Source organism: Epinephelus lanceolatus, chromosome 20, assembly GCF_041903045.1.
Source record: "Epinephelus lanceolatus isolate andai-2023 chromosome 20, ASM4190304v1, whole genome shotgun sequence".
Taxonomy (NCBI): Eukaryota; Metazoa; Chordata; class Actinopteri; order Perciformes; family Serranidae; genus Epinephelus; species Epinephelus lanceolatus.
In genome coordinates this window covers 7,888,079-7,907,634 of record NC_135753.1, presented here as the reverse complement: position 1 = coordinate 7,907,634, position 19,556 = coordinate 7,888,079, and the positions used below count along the sequence as shown (strand labels likewise).

Here is a 19,556-nt window from a genome sequence, read left to right as displayed (position 1 = left end):
TGTCTGTACTTCCATCATTTCCCTCTGTGTCTCTGTGGTTGTAGGAAGGATGCTGCCCTGCAGGCTCCTGGGTCTGCTGGCTCTCCTTGTGCTCTGCAAAGGTAAGAAAAGCAACTATTTTTTTTACTCATCAAGGAAAATGTGAATTTATGCTCAAATGTGCTCACTTCTTATCTTGGCGGAGGGATTAATCCTGCAAGGAACTAACAAAAAATAACTGTGAATATCCACAAAATGAGAAGTAAAGTGTGTGTGAGAGTGCAGACAGAAACAGCTTAGTGAAGTGTAGGAAGGAACAGATTATTTAAAAGCACCCCCCTCCATCTGCTCCACTTTGAAGCGTATATTAAAGCCTGCTGTTTCTGTCTGGTGGTATGAAAGTAAATATACACCATCTCTCTCTCTCTCTCTCTCTCACACACACACACACACACACACACACACCCACACCCACACACATGCCAGTCATAAGTTATTCATAGTTGACTAATGTATGTGTTTGGGGCTGGATTGGGGCTGTTTCCACCCTCTTGTGCACAGGGTGGGGCGGGTGGTGAGGGGATGAGGTGTTTTTTTATAGCAGCCTGATCCTATTGAGGGCAGTGTTGCACTTGTGTGTGCTAATTGCAGAGCGGGAATCGCCACCCGCCATGGGGGAACTACCGGTAGACATGATGCTAAATGCTAGAAAAACCAGCCTTGTTTGCAACAACACAGTGATGTTAGCAGAAGAGGGAGGGGCTTGAGATGAGAGGCAATTAGCTTAGATTCGCATTACGACTTGAATCAGGGGGAAACAGCTAGCCTGGCTGTGTACGAAGGTAAAAAATAAAATCAGCACCTTTAAAACTCACTAATTAAATGTTGAGTTTGGTCATTTTCCAGCTTGATGCTTTTTTTCCCATGTTTAATGTATGATGTGTCTAAGTGGCTAATGGGAACAGCTATGTTTAAAAGTGGTCCAGTACCGAGCGAGACCAAAACAGGCAGTAATGTAATCACTTGAGGCATGTTTGCACTGTCAGTTCACATCCACTTTAAGTCTTTGTTTTCATCACTAACAGGCTCAGATTGTGTCTGACAACATTATGGAAAGGATCACTACAGAGCTCTTTTTGTCAAAGAGTAAGATCCTTAAGTTTAGCCAAAAAAAACAACACCAAAATCGCCATCACCAAACTCACCAGACTCCTTTTTTAAAAAAAAAAAACAGTAAGGCCCTGTTTAGACAACAACAGTTTCTCTAAAAACGGAAAAGTCTGTCCTTTGCATTTAAAAAAGTTCTGCGTTTATATGACGACGTTATTGAAACGATCCCCGTTCACACGGAGCCGCAAAATCTACTGGAAATGCTGTAGTATGCACACCAGGCCAATGGGTGGCAGTGTAAATTTGCAAAGCAACGCCACGGCATGACGCCATGCGCCTGCGCTGAAGCGCCTTCCTTTACAGCGCAGTGATTACAAACCAAAACAAAGAAGACACAATGGTGAAAGCATGGATGGATAACTTTGTCTGGATGGACGACGAGGTGGAGTTGCTACAGTAACAGATCTACACTTCACTTCAAATCAACAGGGTGAGCAGCACAAACAGAGCTCCGCATTGTTGTTTTGACGGTCGACTTTCTCGCGCATGCCTAGTGACTGGAACCGTAATGCACATATGCGAAAGTCTCCGTTTTCAGAGGAACTGCATATTGCAAGTTTACATGACAACGGAGACGCTGCCGTTTCCAAAAAATTGCACTCTGGAACCTGTTTTCAAAACGTTGTGTTTTCATGCACCCGAAACGCAGCTGTCGTATAAACGATCAGCCAAAACGCAACTAAAGTTTACCGTTTTCAGTTGAAATCATTGTCGTATAAACGGGCCCTAATTATATCATTGTGAAATACACTTCATTCAAAGGCAACAGAAACTAAATAAAACTCACAAAAGCCATCTTGGTTCATCTTTCCACTGTTCCAACGATCAAAACAAAAAACAAAAACAAAACATCTTTATTTTGGATTCATGGGTTAAAATTCTGTCAGGAAACAAAGTGAAACATTTTTACTTGCCCAGAGTTACATTCTTCTCAAACTGCTACTGTGTCCAGTAGCATCTTTACATTCATACGCAGTCCCAGCACCTCTAAAATGTATTTTGGGGTCAGTGTGAACACAGACCAGCAATCCTAAACATAGTTAGAGTCAGTTACAGTAAAATTACTGTTTTTGTTCACTTGTAAGGACTCAGAGCAGGTGGGGGTATACAGTATGTCGTGTTTGAGGAGTGGTTAAATGATTAACACGATGAGAAAGCAGCTGAAACATATTGCTGCTCCACAAAGTGGTGTTTCTTTCCTAATATTTTGATTTCTAGTGCATTAATAGATAATTTTACTAATTCAGGCCTCTAAAAAGTATTTAAATAATCTAACAGACATCTGCCAGGAATGATGAAATGTCTGTCCAGGACAAAACAAATCTTTAAATCCAATATTTCCACCTGCCCAAGCTTGCCACAGGCCGAATTAACATACATCAGGTGAAGGAGAAGAGCAGAACAACATGTTCAAAGATTTTACCATCCCAGGCAGATTGTGGACATCTGTGAGATCACAAAAATACCTTTGAAGATTCTGCTTGCCGCATCGGGTCAATTATTTTTCTTTATTTAATTAAGTCCCCTTTGTTTCTTAGGTAGCTACGTGTCTGTGTTAGGATGTTGATAATGTTTTCCAAACAGTGGACCTGTTGGAGGATTCCCTTTTGTCTTTCATTAACCTACAAAAAGGTTACTGCTGATACAGCAGGCAGTCAGTGGGGATTAATTGGTGAGAAAACAACCACCTGGATACGACAGTATGGAGGCTAAAGACACTTTAAATAGGCTAAAGAGACTCTCTGTTCGCTGGACTGTCAGCTTAATCCTACATCATAGAGCTAAAGAGGTCTGACCGTCACTTACCAGACAAGAACTGATCCTAGTATTTCCAGTCAGATGGCACCAAGACTTTGAATTTTTACATATGTAAGGGGGATGAAAAGTGTGGTGCAGTTAAGGTGGTTTTAAAAGACAGATTTTTGGGGGGAGTTTTTCCTTATCCGCTGTGAGAGTCCAAAGGACAGGGGGATGTCGTATGCTGTAAAGCCCTCTGCGGCAAATTGTGATTTGTGATATTGGGCTTTATAAATAAAATTTACTTGAAAATTGAATTGATTGATATTTTTGAAAGGTGTCTGGCTGCTTTTGTTGTATTAGGTAACTCCTCTGTCATATATTTAAATAGATCTGAGTTTTGTCAGTCAAGGGCAAATTCATTTATCATGTCAAGGTGATGACCAACCCATAGAAACTACAAAAGAACCCAGCAGGCTCGTTCAGTCTGTCAGGAAACATTTTCAACGTATGCAGATATGCAGTTTGCACCATCCATAAAAAAACAATAGAATAAACAGTCAAAAACATGTGGATTTAAAAACAATAAAACAACAAAACTGATTTAAAAGAAAATAGATTAAAAGTAATGGTGAACACATGGGTCATGAGCGTGGATTTAAAAGTAGCACTGTCTCAAGTTTTAGCATTTCTGCCAATTTGTTCCATATTTGTGTAGCAGAGAATAAGAGACAGTCTGTAGAAATGTTTAGTAAGCATCTGGATGCTGATTATACATCAGATACATGTAACTGTAACATGTACACACACATGTAGCATGTAACACACACACACACCAACAAAAACAAGCTGTACGTGAAAGTGATTACACTGTTTGAGATTTAGATTTTGAGAAAAACCCTGTTCTCTCATCGAAAACAACAGATAAGAAAAGATAAAGGAAATTTTCTGCATCCAAGACACTTGATATACACAGTGACATAAATACTTTTACTTTTGACTTTTATTTTTGCTTCAGTTTTTTTCACCAGTTTAAGTTAAACAGCTAAGGCTTTTTATACACTCAATAGATACTATGACTACTTTTCTTTTCCAAGATAATCCATCCACCTGAGAGGTGTGCCATATCAAGGTGCTGATTAAAGAGTTTCATTACTTCACAGACTTGCTTTGGGATGGTCACAATAAAAGGCCACTCTAAATGTGAAGTTTGAGCTTAAAAAAAGATATTTATTGAGATTTCACAGGACTGGCTCTACAGAGGTGCATTTTTTGGTCCCAGATGCCCCAAAGAATCAGTCAGTATCTGGTATGATACCATTTGCCTCATGCAGTGGGACACACCTCCTTTACCCAGAATTGATCAGGTTGTTGGTTTCTGACCCACTCCTCTTCAGTGGCTGTGAAAAGTTCTTGGATATTGGCAGGAATTAGAAAGTGCTGTCATGCACGCCAACTCGCCAACATGCCGAGCATCCAAAACAAGCTCAATGGGTGACATTTCTGGTGAATATGCAGGCCAAGCAAGAACTGGGACGTTGTTTTAGCTTCAAGGAGTTGTGTACAGATCCCTGCAACATGGTGCCATGTATGAGGTCATGGTGGGTCTCAGGATCTCATCACGGTATCTCAAACTGCCATCAATGTAATCACTTGTGTTTGTTGTCTGTAGCTTATGCCAGCCCATAGCATTAGTCGACCGCCACCATGGGCCACTCTGTTCACAATGTTGACATTCGTAATCCGCTTGCCTGCACAACACCATACACACTGTCTGCCATCGGCACAGTGTGAACTGGGATTAATCTGTGGAGAGAAAACTTCTAACATGCCAGACGCCATCTAAGTTGAGCAGCTGCTCAGTCAAATCGGTTACAACGACAAACTGCTGTCAGGTTAAGACCCTGGTGAGGACACGAGCATGCAGATGAGTTTCACTGAGACAGTTTCTGACAGTCTGTGCAGAAATTCTTTGGTTGTGCCAACCGTTGCATCAGCTGCTCAGGTGGCTAAGTCTCAGACGATCTTGCAGGTGAAGATGCTGGATGTGGAGGTCCTGGGCTGGTGTGGTTACACGTGGTCTGCAGTTGTGAGGTTGGTTGGATGTACTGCCAAATTCATGGAGACGACATTGGCGGTGGTGAAATGAACCTTCAGTTCACAGGCAACAGCTCTGGTGGTCTGCAGTCAGCCTGCCAATAACACACTCCCTCAGCACTTGCGACATCTGTGGCATTGTGCTGTGTGATCATTTCAGAGTGGCCTTTTATTGTGACCTCCCAAGACACATCTGTGAAGTAATGATATGGATAGCATGGATGGATCATCTTGAAAAAGAACAAGTGCTCATAATATCTAATGAGTGCATAAAAAGTCTTAGATCTTTAACTTAAACCTGAAATGTGGGACTGAAAAAAGTGTTGTTTAAATGTTTGCTCAGAGGATTTATTTCACTGTGTAAATCAAGTGTCGTGGACGTAGACATTTCCCTCTTCCCTTTTCTTATCTTTTCTTGTGTTTGATGAGAGATCAGAGGGTTTTTCTCAAAATTCAACACAGATTCTTGGACTTAAGTTTCTCTGTCCTGTAGGCATGTAAAACTACAACTAAAATGATTCAATTTTGACACGAAATGTCTCTCAGGTCAGGAGGAGAGTGGGGCGGGTGAGTCCTGCGACAACTTCACAGACCTTGACCTGTCCCATTGCTTCATGGGAACCAGCCTGTACGTCCGGCTGCTGCTCTACACCCGCTCCAACCTTGACTGCGGACACGAGCTCAACCACCACCACCTGTCCACCCAGCCACTCTTCAACCTGTCACGCCCCACCGCCTTTGTCATCCACGGCTACAGGCCCACTGGAGCGCCCCCCATCTGGATAGACCACCTCGTCCACCTGCTGGCCAAGCAGGAGGACATGAATGTCATCGTGGTGGACTGGAACAGGGGGGCAGCCAACCTCAACTACTTCACAGCAGTGAGCTACACCAGGGAGGCGGCTTACAACCTGACCGGCTTCATCATGACCATGCAGGTGAGACACTTCAGTAACTAAGTATGACAAAAACTATCAACAACTCTGCAGCGCTACGGAGCTTTTTCAGCCTCTTCTAGATGCTGATTTTGATTTTTTTTTTTTTTTTTTTTTACCACATTTACTGTTTGTTTCAGTCTCAGGATTTCCAGCAGCGGTATGGGAGCTGGAAGCTGCCAAAATCAAAAATATTTGAATCACTCTAAAAATAAAAAATGCAATCAAATGGTTTTTGGTACATTCAGTGACATATTAATTTATTTATCAAGTCATTTCTTTCTTTTTTTTTTATTTTGGCAGCTTCTGTCCTCCGAAGTTTTCAGCCAAAAAAACTACCTGCTGAGCACCAGACAGACACAGGCTACGTTTACATGCATTTTAATATTCCATTATTTTTCCCAATTTGACAATATTCTGAATTTGATTCTGGTCGTGTAAACTGCAAATTCCGTTTACATGTTTAAAATTTACCATTTTCCGATGAAGATGTGGGATATGCTGATACTATTCAGGTTTAGAAGCATTCTTTATACACGTACACAGCTCATTCAGAATGCGTCTCAACTGAGGTTTTTACCCACAGTTTACACACAGTGTCCTGCCAGTTTACGGTCAGTCATGGATACATTGTCCGCAAACCACTGTGAAAGAGATGTTTTTTTCCTTCAACGACACATACACATGGTTGGGTTTAGGATAAAAGAACAGCGTTTGGCTTTACTTTTATACAGGAAGTGAACACCGGCCTCCTGGGTTAAAGTCAGTGGTTGTTGGACCCATTCACAGCTTTAAAGACAGACATCACACAAACTTTTACCTAAAACAAACGGAACACTTATCTTTTTTCATGTTGACATTGTATTCTTGACATCTTGACTGAGCGTTTGAAGGGTTTTTTAGGGGAAGCAGACAAAAAGCCAACATTTGCCAAAGTTCAGGTCAGAATTTTTTTTAACAGTTTCAAGTGGCCCAGGTCTTTACACATCTCATCTAATGATAAATTTAGAACAGCTCAAACAAAAGCCACTGTCTATAAATATGTCAATTTCATGAGTCTAAGCTTTCCCAGTGTTCCCCTCTTTCCAGATAATCTTAGAAATTTTGATTTTTCTAAATGTTTTTGTTTAGTTGTTAAATCATATTGTGTGTGAATCATATTTCCCAACACAAAGTTCTTAAAGCTGATTCAAAACCTTCTCTAAGCTGCCACCAGGAGTAAAAGTACTTTTTGTTGGCTGAAGAGTAATTAAATTTAAGTATAAGTCTTAAAAATGCTAGACCCATCCCCAGCAAGTTTCTACAATATCACAGAGCATCTTTAATCTGCTACTGTCCTCCAGTGGTCACCACAGATTTTATATCCATGCATGAACAGTAAGATGAAAGCTAAAGACACATAAAGAGAGAGATAACTTGATCTGTAACCTCAATGTGACGGTGGGTTTTTTGATTACTGTGCGTCTGCAGGAGGAAGGAGCCTCTCTGAGCTCAGTCCATCTCATCGGTGTCAGTCTGGGAGCTCACCTGGCTGGATTTGTAGGAGCAAACCTGAAGGGGAAGATTGGACGAATCACAGGTAATAAATAAAATAATATACGGGAAAATTAAAAGAATAAAAGCAAAGAGGAGAGTCAAGTGTACTGAGTTTGAGGGGGGAGAATTTTAGGTTTAAAATGTTTAACAACATCAAAATCTTTAAGTTTTTCATTATTTGCAGAGTGACAGCAAATGCAGAAAACTATGCAAACCACAGTTAGAAGACTGTTATTAAAACAGCAGAGCTGCACAATGTTCCACCTTATATAGCAATCACAAACAAATCTGGTAAAGGTAGTCAGGTTGCATGTTGTGGTGCTACTCACAGTCTGCCAAATGAGGTTTACATTTTTGTAAACAACACTCAAACATACAGACACATCTTGTAAAAACAAACTTGAATCAAAATAGCTGGGTTCGATGACAGAATCTGAGGTTTAAAAAAAACCTGAGTTGACCCTCAGAACATCTTGTCCACCAGGTCTGGACCCAGCAGGACCGATGTTCACTAGCGCCACACCAGAGGAGAGGCTGGACCCATCAGACGCCATGTTTGTGGACGTACTTCACACAGACATGAACTGTGAGTATCTGTTGTACATTTACTGATAATAATTAAACATGACAGACAACAGACTGTTGACTCTAAACACATTAGAGTCAACATGTTACTGTGCCTTTAACGCAGAGACATAGAGCAAGCTTATTAAAAACAGATTGTTTCTGTTGTCTTCCATGTGACACACAAGTTTTTTTAACTCTTGAATTTAAACATATCATTAATGATGTAGACATGTGTATAATCTTATGTTTGATATTTTCTTTTGGTATTATATGTGTTGCCAGAAGATGTTTGTTATCACGAGGGTTGGGCCAAACATTTGGCATGACAGGGTAATAAAATTGGAAAAATTGTATAACTTCCTCAAGTCATAAACCAAAATATCATCCTTTTATGAAATATCATACATTATCCGGTGAGGATTGCCAGCTCTCATATGATGGATTTTTTTCTGTGTGCAAAGTGACAAAAATATCTGCATCAACATACAGTGGCACAGTAAGGTCTTTTATTAAATAATAGCCTAATTTCTTCCAAATGCAAAATTTCTTGTTTATGTTTTGAAACTAAATAGCTCAAATTTGGGATTTGTTTAGGGGCACTACAACAAAATAAGTTTAGCATTAAAGACATTGTCAGCCCTGCCCATTAACAGCTGACGTCCCTCAGAAAGGATTTCATCAGCTGGTGATTCAGTGGAAAGTTTTAATGTTGTTTTAATTAATAAAATAAAACAGCTCCTGTTGATTTGGTGAAGTCATATTTGAACTAATTCTGACTTTCTGATCTTAAACCTCAGAAGCAAAAAACATGGTAAAACAGTTTTCTGCTTCAGTTTTTTCTTTTTTACATAAAAAAAATGTATCTGTTATAATTTTGTAATTCTACTGTTGTGTGTTGTTTGTGCCCCCCGAACCCCACAATATAAGCAATATACAGTACAGGCCAAAAGTTTGGACACACCTTCTCATTCAATGCATTTTCTTTATTTTCATGACTATTTACATTGTAGATTCTCACTGAAGGCATCAAAACTATGAATGAACACATGTGGAGTTATGTACTTAACAAAAAAAGGTGAAATAACTGAAAACATGTTTTATATTCTAGTTTCTTCAAAATAGCCACCCTTTGCTCTGATTACTGCTTTGCACACTCTTGGCATTCTCTCCATGAGCTTCAAGAGGTAGTCACCTGAAATGGTTTCCACTTCACAGGTGTGCCTTATCAGGGTTAATTAGTGGAATTTCTTGCTTTATCAATGGGGTTGGGACCATCAGTTGTGTTGTGCAGAAGTCAGGTTAATACACAGCCGACAGCCCTATTGGACAACTGTTAAAATTCATATTATGGCAAGAACCAATCAGCTAACTAAAGAAAAACGAGTGGCCATCATTACTTTAAGAAATGAAGGTCTGTCAGTCTGGAAAATTGCAAAAACTTTAAATGTGTCCCCAAGTGGAGTCGCAAAAACCATCAAGCGCTACAACGAAACTGGCACACATGAGGACCGACCCAGGAAAGGAAGACCAAGAGTCACCTCTGCTTCTGAGGATAAGTTCATCCGAGTCACCAGCCTCAGAAATGGCAAGTTAACAGCAGCTCAGATCAGAGACCAGATGAATGCCACACAGAGTTCTAGCAGCAGACCCATCTCTAGAACAACTGTTAAGAGGAGACTGCGCAAATCAGGCCTTCATGGTCAAATAGCTGCTAGGAAACCACTGCTAAGGAGAGGCAACAAGCAGAAGAGATTTGTTTGGGCCAAGAAACACAAGGAATGGACATTAGACCAGTGGAAATCTGTGCTTTGGTCCGATGAGTCCAAATTTGAGATCTTTGGTTCCAACCGCCGTGTCTTTGTGAGACGCAGAAAAGGTGAACGGATGGATTTCACATGCCTGGTTCCCACTGTGAAGCATGGAGGAGGAGGTGTGATGGTGTGGGGGTGTTTTGCTGGTGACACTGTTGGGGATTTATTCAAAATTGAAGGCACACTGAACCAGCATGGCTACCACAGCATCCTGCAGCGACATGCCATCCCATCCGCTTTGCGTTTAGTTGGACGATCATTTATTTTTCAACAGGACAATGACCCCAAACACACCTGCAGGCTGTGTAAGGGCTATTTGACCAAGAAGGAGAGTGATGGAGTGCTGCGGCAGATGACCTGGCCTCCACAGTCACCGGACCTGAACCCAATCGAGATGGTTTGGGGTGAGCTGGACCGCAGAGTGAAGGCAAAGGGGCCAACAAGTGCTAAACACCTCTGGGAACTCCTTCAAGACTGTTGGAAAACCATTTCAGGTGACTACCTCTTGAAGCTCATGGAGAGAATGCCAAGAGTGTGCAAAGCAGTAATCAGAGCAAAGGGTGGCTATTTTGAAGAAACTAGAATATAAAACATGTTTTCAGTTATTTCACCTTTTTTTGTTAAGTACATAACTCCACATGTGTTCATTCATAGTTTTGATGCCTTCAGTGAGAATCTACAATGTAAATAGTCATGAAAATAAAGAAAACGCATTGAATGAGAAGGTGTGTCCAAACTTTTGGCCTGTACTGTATATATTGTATTTTATATTTTATATGTTATAGTTTTCATTGACAGCGATTGCTTCTCTGTAATTGTTGTACATATGATTAAAAAACACACCTGCATTATACCTGCATGACTCCCACAGTACTCCTTCAAAACTGATACATATTTCTGAGGGACGATTTATATATTTGACATTTTTGTTAAATTTTCAACAATAGTATACATAGTTTCTCAAGGTGGAGTGAGGATGCCATGCCAGAATCAGAGGATTTAACAGCTCCATAGGAAGATTTTATTTCGTATGGCAAAAACGTTTTGGTCATGTCTTGAGAAATGTAATAATCTGCAGGTTAAAAGATAAAATATTCGTATCATATCACCTGTCAGAAATCTATATTAAAGAGACAATAATAACATGATGTGCGATGATTCAACATGTGGTAGCAGTCGGTGTTAAACTCAGTTTTTAATCTGTATTTTCTGTATTTTTCATGTGCAGCATTCGGACTGAATGGAGCTCATGGTCATATTGACTTCTATGCCAACGGTGGAGCCGACCAACCAGGGTGTCCTAAAACCATCTTTGCAGGTGAACACACACACACACACACACACACACACACACACAAGCAGTATGTGAGCATTAAGCTTTGCTTGTGTTCCTTTCTCCTTTATGGGAACTGAGGCTGCAGAGCTCACTCAATAGTTTCCTGCTATTTGTTGGTTATGTTGTTTTTGTAAATAATTCACAGTCTAATAGTTGACCTTTGACCCCAGAAAAATAAGTGACGTGGTTTCATTTGATTAAAACCTGAGGAAAGGCTACTTTGAGTGAATCTTTCTTACTGTTTCTTACTGTGTCACTTCATCCATTTTCACCTGTTTTATTCATTATGAGGTTGTTTCTCATAACTAATAGTTGAGGGTAGTCAGTTTTACCAAAAACCTCACAGATGTCACTGATTAGTTGTGTTGCTGTTCTGTAATAAATTATCTTATCTTCAAAATTCTTTTTCTTCATCTTGTAGCTTTTTCTCTAGACGCACCTAAATTCTATATAACATCAGAAATTCTGACTGGAATCACTCACTAAATTCTTCTGAAAAATAAAATGATGTTTGGAGCTGATAATGGACTTTGAGATGCTGATAATATGAAGTGGTACAAAATGCAGCTTTTAGCCCGGGACTGTAAGAGTTAATGCACACACACTTAGGGAAGTAATTGTCTTTGTCTCCCACAGGTAAATCTTATTTTGTGTGTGACCACCAGCGCTCAGTGTTTCTGTTCCTGTGCTCTCTGAACCAGACCTGCAGCCTGACAGGTTACCCGTGCTCGTCCTACAGCGACTTTCTGGAGGGACGGTGTCTGCAGTGTGAGGCCTTCAGACCTGCATCCTGCCCTGTGCTGGGTACGTGGGCAAATGTGTAGAGTCTGAGCTCCCACTGTGACTGATGGAGGCTTCATGTCTGATTACCTGTGTGTTCTCACCTGTAGGTTATGATGTCAGCCAGTGGAGAGAGACTCTGCTGCAACTGGGACAGACCAAAGTCTTCTTCAGCACCACGGCCACGCTGCCCTACAGGAGTGAGTCAAACGCAGAAAGTCTCATCAATAAACAGCATTCACACGACAGATTTACTGAAGTACAATGAGATAATGGCATTGCAGTAGCTGTAATCTAAATGCTGACCAATCTGTGTCATACTCTTATCAGCGCTGAAAAGTAACTAAGTACAGTTAATGTTACTTTCTGCTTCTACTCCTTTACATTTATCTGAAAGCTGGAGTTACTTACTTCAAGATTTTTGCAAACAAAACATAAGAAGATCTTAAAAAAAATCTGTATTGTATGTTTAATTTATTTTCCTTACGATAAAATTACTTAAGTTTTATGGTTATAGCTTCTTTTTCTCTTTAATTAACAATTAACAATTTGGATTTATTTATTTATTTATTTTTTGACTTTTCTGCATTGAGTACTTTTAATTTTAATACTTTAAATACGTTCCCCTGATTATGTGTACATACTTTTCCTTAATCAACATTAAGTGAAGGATCTTAAAACATCCTCCACCACTTCTCTTTATAAGTGCAAATCATGTATTTTGTGTTTTCTACCAGCTACTAAAAAAATAAATAAATAAAAAAGATGGGGTTTGATGTTACCGATGGACAAAATTTTACAGTCACTGATTGTGGAGCAGCAGCTTTTTTCTGCTCATTAAGTTTAAAGTTAAAGAACAGGTGCACAAGTCCATCTTAAAATAATAGTCAGGTGCCTCTACGTACACTGAAACAGGTTTTACTTGTTGTAATCATTCCTCCTGTGAAAATGATCCACAGTGCTGATCTTACTATATCTTACTATATAATGACGAAAACTCTGTCTGTGAGTGTGTGTGTGTGTGTGTGTGTGTGTGTGTGTGTGTGTGCGTGTGTGTGCGTGTGTGTGTGTGTGTGTGTGTTCCATGTTTTTCACCTCACTGACTTGGTCAATCCATGTGAAATTTTGTCACAGTGGTAGAGGGTCATGGGAGGATGCGAATGAAGCAATATTACATCAGTTGCAAACTTTGAATGGGCATATCTCATGCCCCATATGTCGTAGAGACATGAAACTTTGCACAGAGATGCCTCTCCTCATCAGGAACAAATTTGCCTCAAGAACCTATAACTTCCGGTTATATAGATTTTCCACCATTTTGAATTTTTTGAAAAACACTGAAAATCGATCTCTTCCTAGGAAGTTTGACCGATCTGCAAGAAACTCGGTGAACATAATCCAGGGACCAATATCTAAAGTTCCCTCTTGGCAAAGGTTGGAAAACTTACTAAAACTGAGCTTCTATAAGGCAATGAATATTGCGGAGGGCATGGCTCATCACATAAAGGTGTGTAACATCTCAAGGGTTTCACTGATCACCACGCAACTTTGTAGGCATATGACCACACATAATCTGAGGGGACCCCTCCATTATTGACCCCATCAAACAAAATGGGGGCGCTAGAGAGCTAATTTCTTATCTAGGACTAACGGCCATATTGATTTTTACTAAACTTGGTAGATATGTAGAACAAGACGCCTCAAGGTGACTGGAGAACTTTAACTCTATTTGGCAACTGGGTGGCGCTATAACAACAGAAAAATGCTTAAAAATGGCTAAAATGCGACCAATTGCTGTGGCTCCCCCTGTGGCCCAATGTTTGTTTGTTTTTTTTCTAATTTTTGGTATGACTAAGTCATGGTATGGTATGCTGCTGCAACAAGGGCTAGCCACACCTTTCCCATGTGAACTACCAGTGCGCCCCACTTGTAAGTTAATACAACATAAACACTTTAACTATCTGCCTTTCAACATGCTACCTCAACTACTAATGTACAGTTTTAGCCCACTAACTATCCCACTATTGGCAATGGTACTACTGTACTTTCAATAAAGCAATCGTACTATCAAATTCACAAAAACTCTGTCTGAATACATTGCTCTTCTTAATGGGTTCAGTTGACTATTTAATCTGCAATTTCCTATGACCTGTATCCCAAACACACACCATGTGCAACTGTATGTGGGCAACTGTGCACTCAATGGGTATGGACTAGTTCTATGTACACACTTTGTAAAGTTCAGCTGAGGCCCATATGAAGTTTCACAGTCTAAGTTAGACAAATCAAGTGGATATCTTCCAAAGCTGCTGCAATTTTATGGCAAAACCTCTTTATGTTAGTCTCACTCTTCTGCAGTTCAGCAGGAACACCCAGAGAAGGTATTTTGTATTTAAAAGACTAACTTTGGAAAATATCTGCGAGATGTGACAAACTTCAGATGCAGTGTTTTTACACAGGACAACTGTGGATTTTGTCTTTTGCCCTACATTGGAGGTACATTAAAACAGGATCTTTAAAGGCCAGTATGAACAGAGGAATGATTACGACAGGCAAAAAAACCTCTTAAAGGGTCAGTTCACCCAAATTACAAAAGCACATTTTCTCACTCCAGCGGTATCTAGCTATGCAGATGTTGTTTTGATGTATCTGCCTCAGAGATTTCTGCTTCAATACAATGGAGGTGAATTTATGTCATTTGTTTGTGACAGAGCTGAGCTACAGAGTGGACATGGTGACCTGGAACCAGTACCTCCGCTGGGGGGTCGTCTACATCTGTCTGCACAGTGGAAGAAACTTCACAGAGGCTCGAATAGACCAGTAAGTCTGTCTGTAATGGAAAAGTGGAATACAAGTTTCCCTGTTGGAACATCAGTCTGCAGAAGTTAAACATATCTGGCTTTGAAATAAAATATCTTTACCTTTCTCCTCCTCTGCTCTCAGTAAGCTCCTCCGGTTTGAGCAATATACCTCCACCCGGCTGCTGGCCCAGTTCGACGATGATCTGCAGCATGTCCAGAAGATCTCGCTGCGCATCAACACTGGCAACGTGATTGGCCCTCGTTACAAAATCAGACTGCTGCGAATACGCTTCACACCGCTGGAGCGTCCTGAGAGGTCAGTCCTGAACCCACAGTGTTCATTACAGTTTTAGACATTTAGTTGTTTTTGTTTTACAAGTACACTCACACATGCTCATCAGACCATTCTCAAGCACACTCTCTCAATACTGGACCATATTTAGACACAAAACACAAGACAATAGGGTCCAGGTTTGAAAAACTGAAGTTAACCTTTAAGTACATTTTGCTGATAATACTTTTATTATAGTGTACTTCAATAACATTTTTAAAGGACTTTTACTTGTAACAGAGTCTTTTACCAGAGTTGTATTGATACATTTACTTAAGTGAAATATAAGATTACTTATCAAAAATAGTGGCTGATTAATTTGCTGTCAATCACCTAATTGAATAATCATCTAATAGTGCTCTCTCCTCCTCCTCTCTGTTAGGCCTTTAATGTGCCGTTTTGACATCATCATGGAGGAGAACATGGAGGTGGCGTTTCGACCTTTACCCTGCAACTCTCGCCTCTGACTCCCCAAACAGATACAGCTCTTCTTTTTCTATTGTGGAAACACATTTAACTCACCCAAGCCCAGATGTCCTCTGGGTGCTACAGGGTCTCCTGTCTCCCAGGGGGACCTCCAGGACGACCCCTCAGGTGGAGCTGCAGCCTCCTCACTGGGTTATCACGACCCAACTGGTGCTGTGGATCACTCCTGCTTACTGGAACATATTGTTACATATGACTGAAACACATCTGTCTCTGCTGGTGCTGATGGGATTTTTGGAAAGTTGAGTGTTTATCTGTGAGATCAGGAAACACAGCAACAAGATTTTTAACCAGGTTAAGGAAAAGCTGCTGCAGGAGAGACGACACGGTGAAATCAGTGTTCAGAACCTCTCAATTTCTGCTGCATTTATACTACAAAATACATTTAACCTGTAACTGCAGTGAAACTGACAGGACTGCAGATCTGTTACACATCTATCCTGTATTCATTGTTGATAAATATGATATGAAAACCATGTGGTGATATTTAGAAGCATTAACTAAGAAAATAATCTTTTCTCTGTGGGAGAAATTAACCATTTAAAGTTTCTTTGGATTAGCTGGTATTTGGAGCCATGTGGTTTTTCACAGGAAAACAGGGATATACAAAAAAGATTGGGCTTCAGACACCAATGGATTTACAAAACATTCACAAAACCTTTTCATTATTTTGCTTTTTTTTCCTCAGATTTAAATGTTGTATTTGCAGCATTTGCAACAGAGCCAAAATTTTATCATGGAAATTTAAAACGGGTTATTTAAAAACAAAACAAGGTATATAAAGTGCTTTAACAAAAGGTTTTAATTTGTTATTGAGAAGTGATTTTGTTTTATTGAAAAGTAATGTTCTGCAGGCACCTTTTATATTTACAGTAAGTAAATAAAATGTATTATAATTTCTGCCCTGATAAGCATTTATATTAAAAAAACAAAAATTGAGCAAGACCAAAAGTTACAGCTACATAACAAAACAAAACAAAAACCAGGGATAAAAAATGATGTCAAAATCAATGATTAAAACTTAAAAACTAAGTCTACTTGAAAAATAAAGGAGATTAAAAAATTGTTCTTTAACTTTTCTTTTTGATTTCTGACATGTTGGAATTGAGGGTGTTGTAAACTATTCATATGCTGGACTTTAGCCCCAGACACACCAAACCAATTATTGTGGCGCCCCCAGATTTCCTGTGTCACAGCCAAAAAGTTGAATGAGGCGCCCAGGAACACTGCTCAGCATTGCAGCAAATTTTTTAAAAGTGGCCACTTACAGTATTGCAGTGTAAAAATCTCCTGCGGCCGGTAGACCACCATTACAAAAGACACATCTTTAAAAGTGTTGACAAGACACTTCATACTGCAAACAAGGTCAATTATGATTCGTTCTACTGTGAATGTTTGATCCATGGTGGTTTTATATTTGTAAAACTTTCGAGTTGAGAAAAGTGATTTAAAAATCTGTGATGTCATTACAATGCAAAGTCTGTGAGCAGAGCAGGGACTCACAGACTAGGCCAGCGAGAGAAACACTAACTGCACACATTCAGTGGGCCCCATACCACTAAAGTGAACTTGCAAACTAGAAAACTTTTTTGACGTATGCGCCAAGCAAGCAACATCAGTGGAATAAATAGGCGCCATCTTGGTATCTGATATCTAGTTATTGTTAAAATCTATGACTTGAGCACACTGAAAAATTACAGCCAAGAGCCAACTAGCGCATACATTCTGTGCCTGTGTGAGAGGAAGTAACTCACCACACCAGCTAGTGGCTGTCATCTGTATCATTCAAAAAGGGAAACCAGGAGACCGAGGTTTCAAGACGCAATACAGCACATTAACAACACAACCTGATGTTGAAAGAACAAAGGATATTTACAGTGCGTCATTGAAAAATATCACAATTACAAATTATTTCTGCTAAATAGCTCGATGGGTCAGGGATAATCATACCTCATGTAACAAGTTTTTGATCGCACTCCCTCTTAACTTTAGCCATTTGTTTATTTTCCTCACTTGCATTTCTCTTCACGTGCACTGTGCTGAACTGTCAGTCAGAATGATTTTATTCACTTACATACTCTATCAGATCCGATGCAGGTTCAACATGCTGAATTGGCTGAAACACAGCCAATAAGGCCTGACTAGTGCCAATGATGTTGGACAAACAACAAAAACTAGGGGGAGAAACGTTCACAGATGACCTGACATTGACCAACAGCCGACCGCTGATTGGTGTGTCAGGGCCTTTTGACTTTAAGGGCAATCTCATATTTTTGGTAAGTTCATCCCTAAAAAAAAGGTTACAATAAATTCTTGTTTACCAGAAAAAAACTGGATCCCCATTACATAATGTTAAAATGTATTAAGATAAACTGTTATGCTTCATTTTTCAAGACTGGATAACTTTTGCACGTTTGAGGTTTGCCGTTCGTCCCACAAAAGGGGTGTGAAATCTTTAAATTTCCTACTTTTGATCAGTTTCAGTGCAGTTACAAAAGCAAATGAAAATGCAGCTTATTTCCTCTGAGTGCCTTCTAACCAACAATTCTCAACCCTCTTCCTGTTTTCATGCTGCAAATATAATGCAAGTACTTTAAAAGGCCAGTTTAAAGACAAGTAATCACCCAGTGGGGCTGAGAGCTGCTGCTTTAACAGTGACGCTGCTATGACATTTGTCCACAGCAAAACAAAACCAGTCATAAGCTGTTGTACTACAGTTGTGCTGTATTACTGTGAGAAGCTGTTAATTGTGTTTTATTCTGAAAACAAAGGTAGCTATGAGGAAATGTTTGTAGCTTGTGAATTTGGGGACTTACTTTAATTGATCTTTTAGATGTTTAAAGAGCATGTTAGGGACTTTAGTGTCAGTAAATGTTTCATGTTGTGAATATTAATTGTAACTGAGCAGCCAATACAAAGATGTGTAACTCATGAAAAATGTGTCTCAGTGTTGAAAACCTAAATTGTTGTCTTTTTTTATGATGTATTTTCACCTGTGGATTGAAATAAATATTCACTTGACAGTAATGTGTATTTTTTGAGGTCTCTGGTGTAAACTGAACTCAAAGTTTGAGCGTGTGCAGCTGTTTTCGGATGCCTACAGGTGGAAAAGCAGGATTTAACTGCAGGCCCTGAGAATGAAACATTTTTAAGGTGTTTGTAAGGCGACGTCAGCTACATATTTCACATATACAGAAAACACTCAGACGTTTACTAAGAGTGAAAAACATTTACTCGTCACACAATTGCTAACAAATATTCACACCCATTAATCAAACAGAATCTGTTTTATGCTATTTGTTCCAATTTTGCAGTCGCTACAAGCTCTATAGAAAAACTGACTCCTGGGGTTAATTCTTATGCTTGAAAACACATTTTTGATCTTACAAATGACAAAACAATCTCATCACAACACTCACTAATAAGGTTTTTCCAGGGCTTTCAGCCATATCATGTGGCCTTCATCAGAGGACACTGTTAGCTCAGATGTCACATCGACACTTTTAGTTGTTATCATGATGTTATATAAACGTTTAATGCTAAAACATCCTTGGGCATGCTAAACAAACGGCTAAAGGTCAATTAAACTTAAATATACAGCGAAATGGTTTTCAAAAGATATAGATTTTAGATTTCTTGGTGGTTCAGAAGAATGTTTTATCTCCAAATTGTGTTTTAAAGGGACAATTCACCCCAAAATTAAAAATGTGAATGCCTCTTCTTACCTGTTGTGCTATTTATCAGTCTAGATTGTTTTGGTGTGAGTTGCAGAGTGTTGGAGATATCGGCTGTAGAGATGTCCGCCTTCTCTCCAATATAATGGATATAATAATAATATAATAATCATGAACTGCATCACTGCGCAGAAGGAAGTGTGCATCTGCTCATGGACGAGAGGCTTGTGATCATGACAGCGCAAGGTATAAACATTGATGGCGTCCTCCTCAGCTGAGCTGTAATGTTAGCTATAGCTCAGTGGTGCTAGCAGTA

At 39.7% G+C, this 19,556-nt stretch overlaps 1 protein-coding gene across 1 annotated transcript; it reads left to right on the top strand.

Moving 5' to 3' along the window:
* The first annotated feature begins 22 nt into the window (after nucleotides 1–22).
* On the top strand, nucleotides 23–18,593 carry lipib (lipase, member Ib). Its single transcript, XM_033638444.2, has 10 exons — nucleotides 23–101; nucleotides 5,530–5,921; nucleotides 7,389–7,497; nucleotides 7,939–8,040; nucleotides 11,061–11,150; nucleotides 11,805–11,972; nucleotides 12,059–12,148; nucleotides 14,660–14,768; nucleotides 14,892–15,065; nucleotides 15,463–18,593. Exons 1-10 carry the CDS (start codon nucleotides 50–52, stop codon nucleotides 15,545–15,547), a joined length of 1,371 nt encoding a protein of 456 aa, XP_033494335.1. The 5' UTR covers nucleotides 23–49; the 3' UTR covers nucleotides 15,548–18,593.
* The last annotated feature ends 963 nt before the right edge of the window (nucleotides 18,594–19,556 follow it).

Coding starts and splice junctions, on each gene's coding strand:
- lipib (XM_033638444.2), top strand. CDS start 50: ATGCTGCCCTGCAGGCTCCTGGGTCTGCTGGCTCTCCTTGTGCTCTGC. Junction 11,973..12,058: donor TGCATCCTGCCCTGTGCTGG/GTACGTGGGCAA, acceptor TCTCACCTGTAG/GTTATGATGTCAGCCAGTGG. Junction 15,066..15,462: donor CCGCTGGAGCGTCCTGAGAG/GTCAGTCCTGAA, acceptor CCTCTCTGTTAG/GCCTTTAATGTGCCGTTTTG.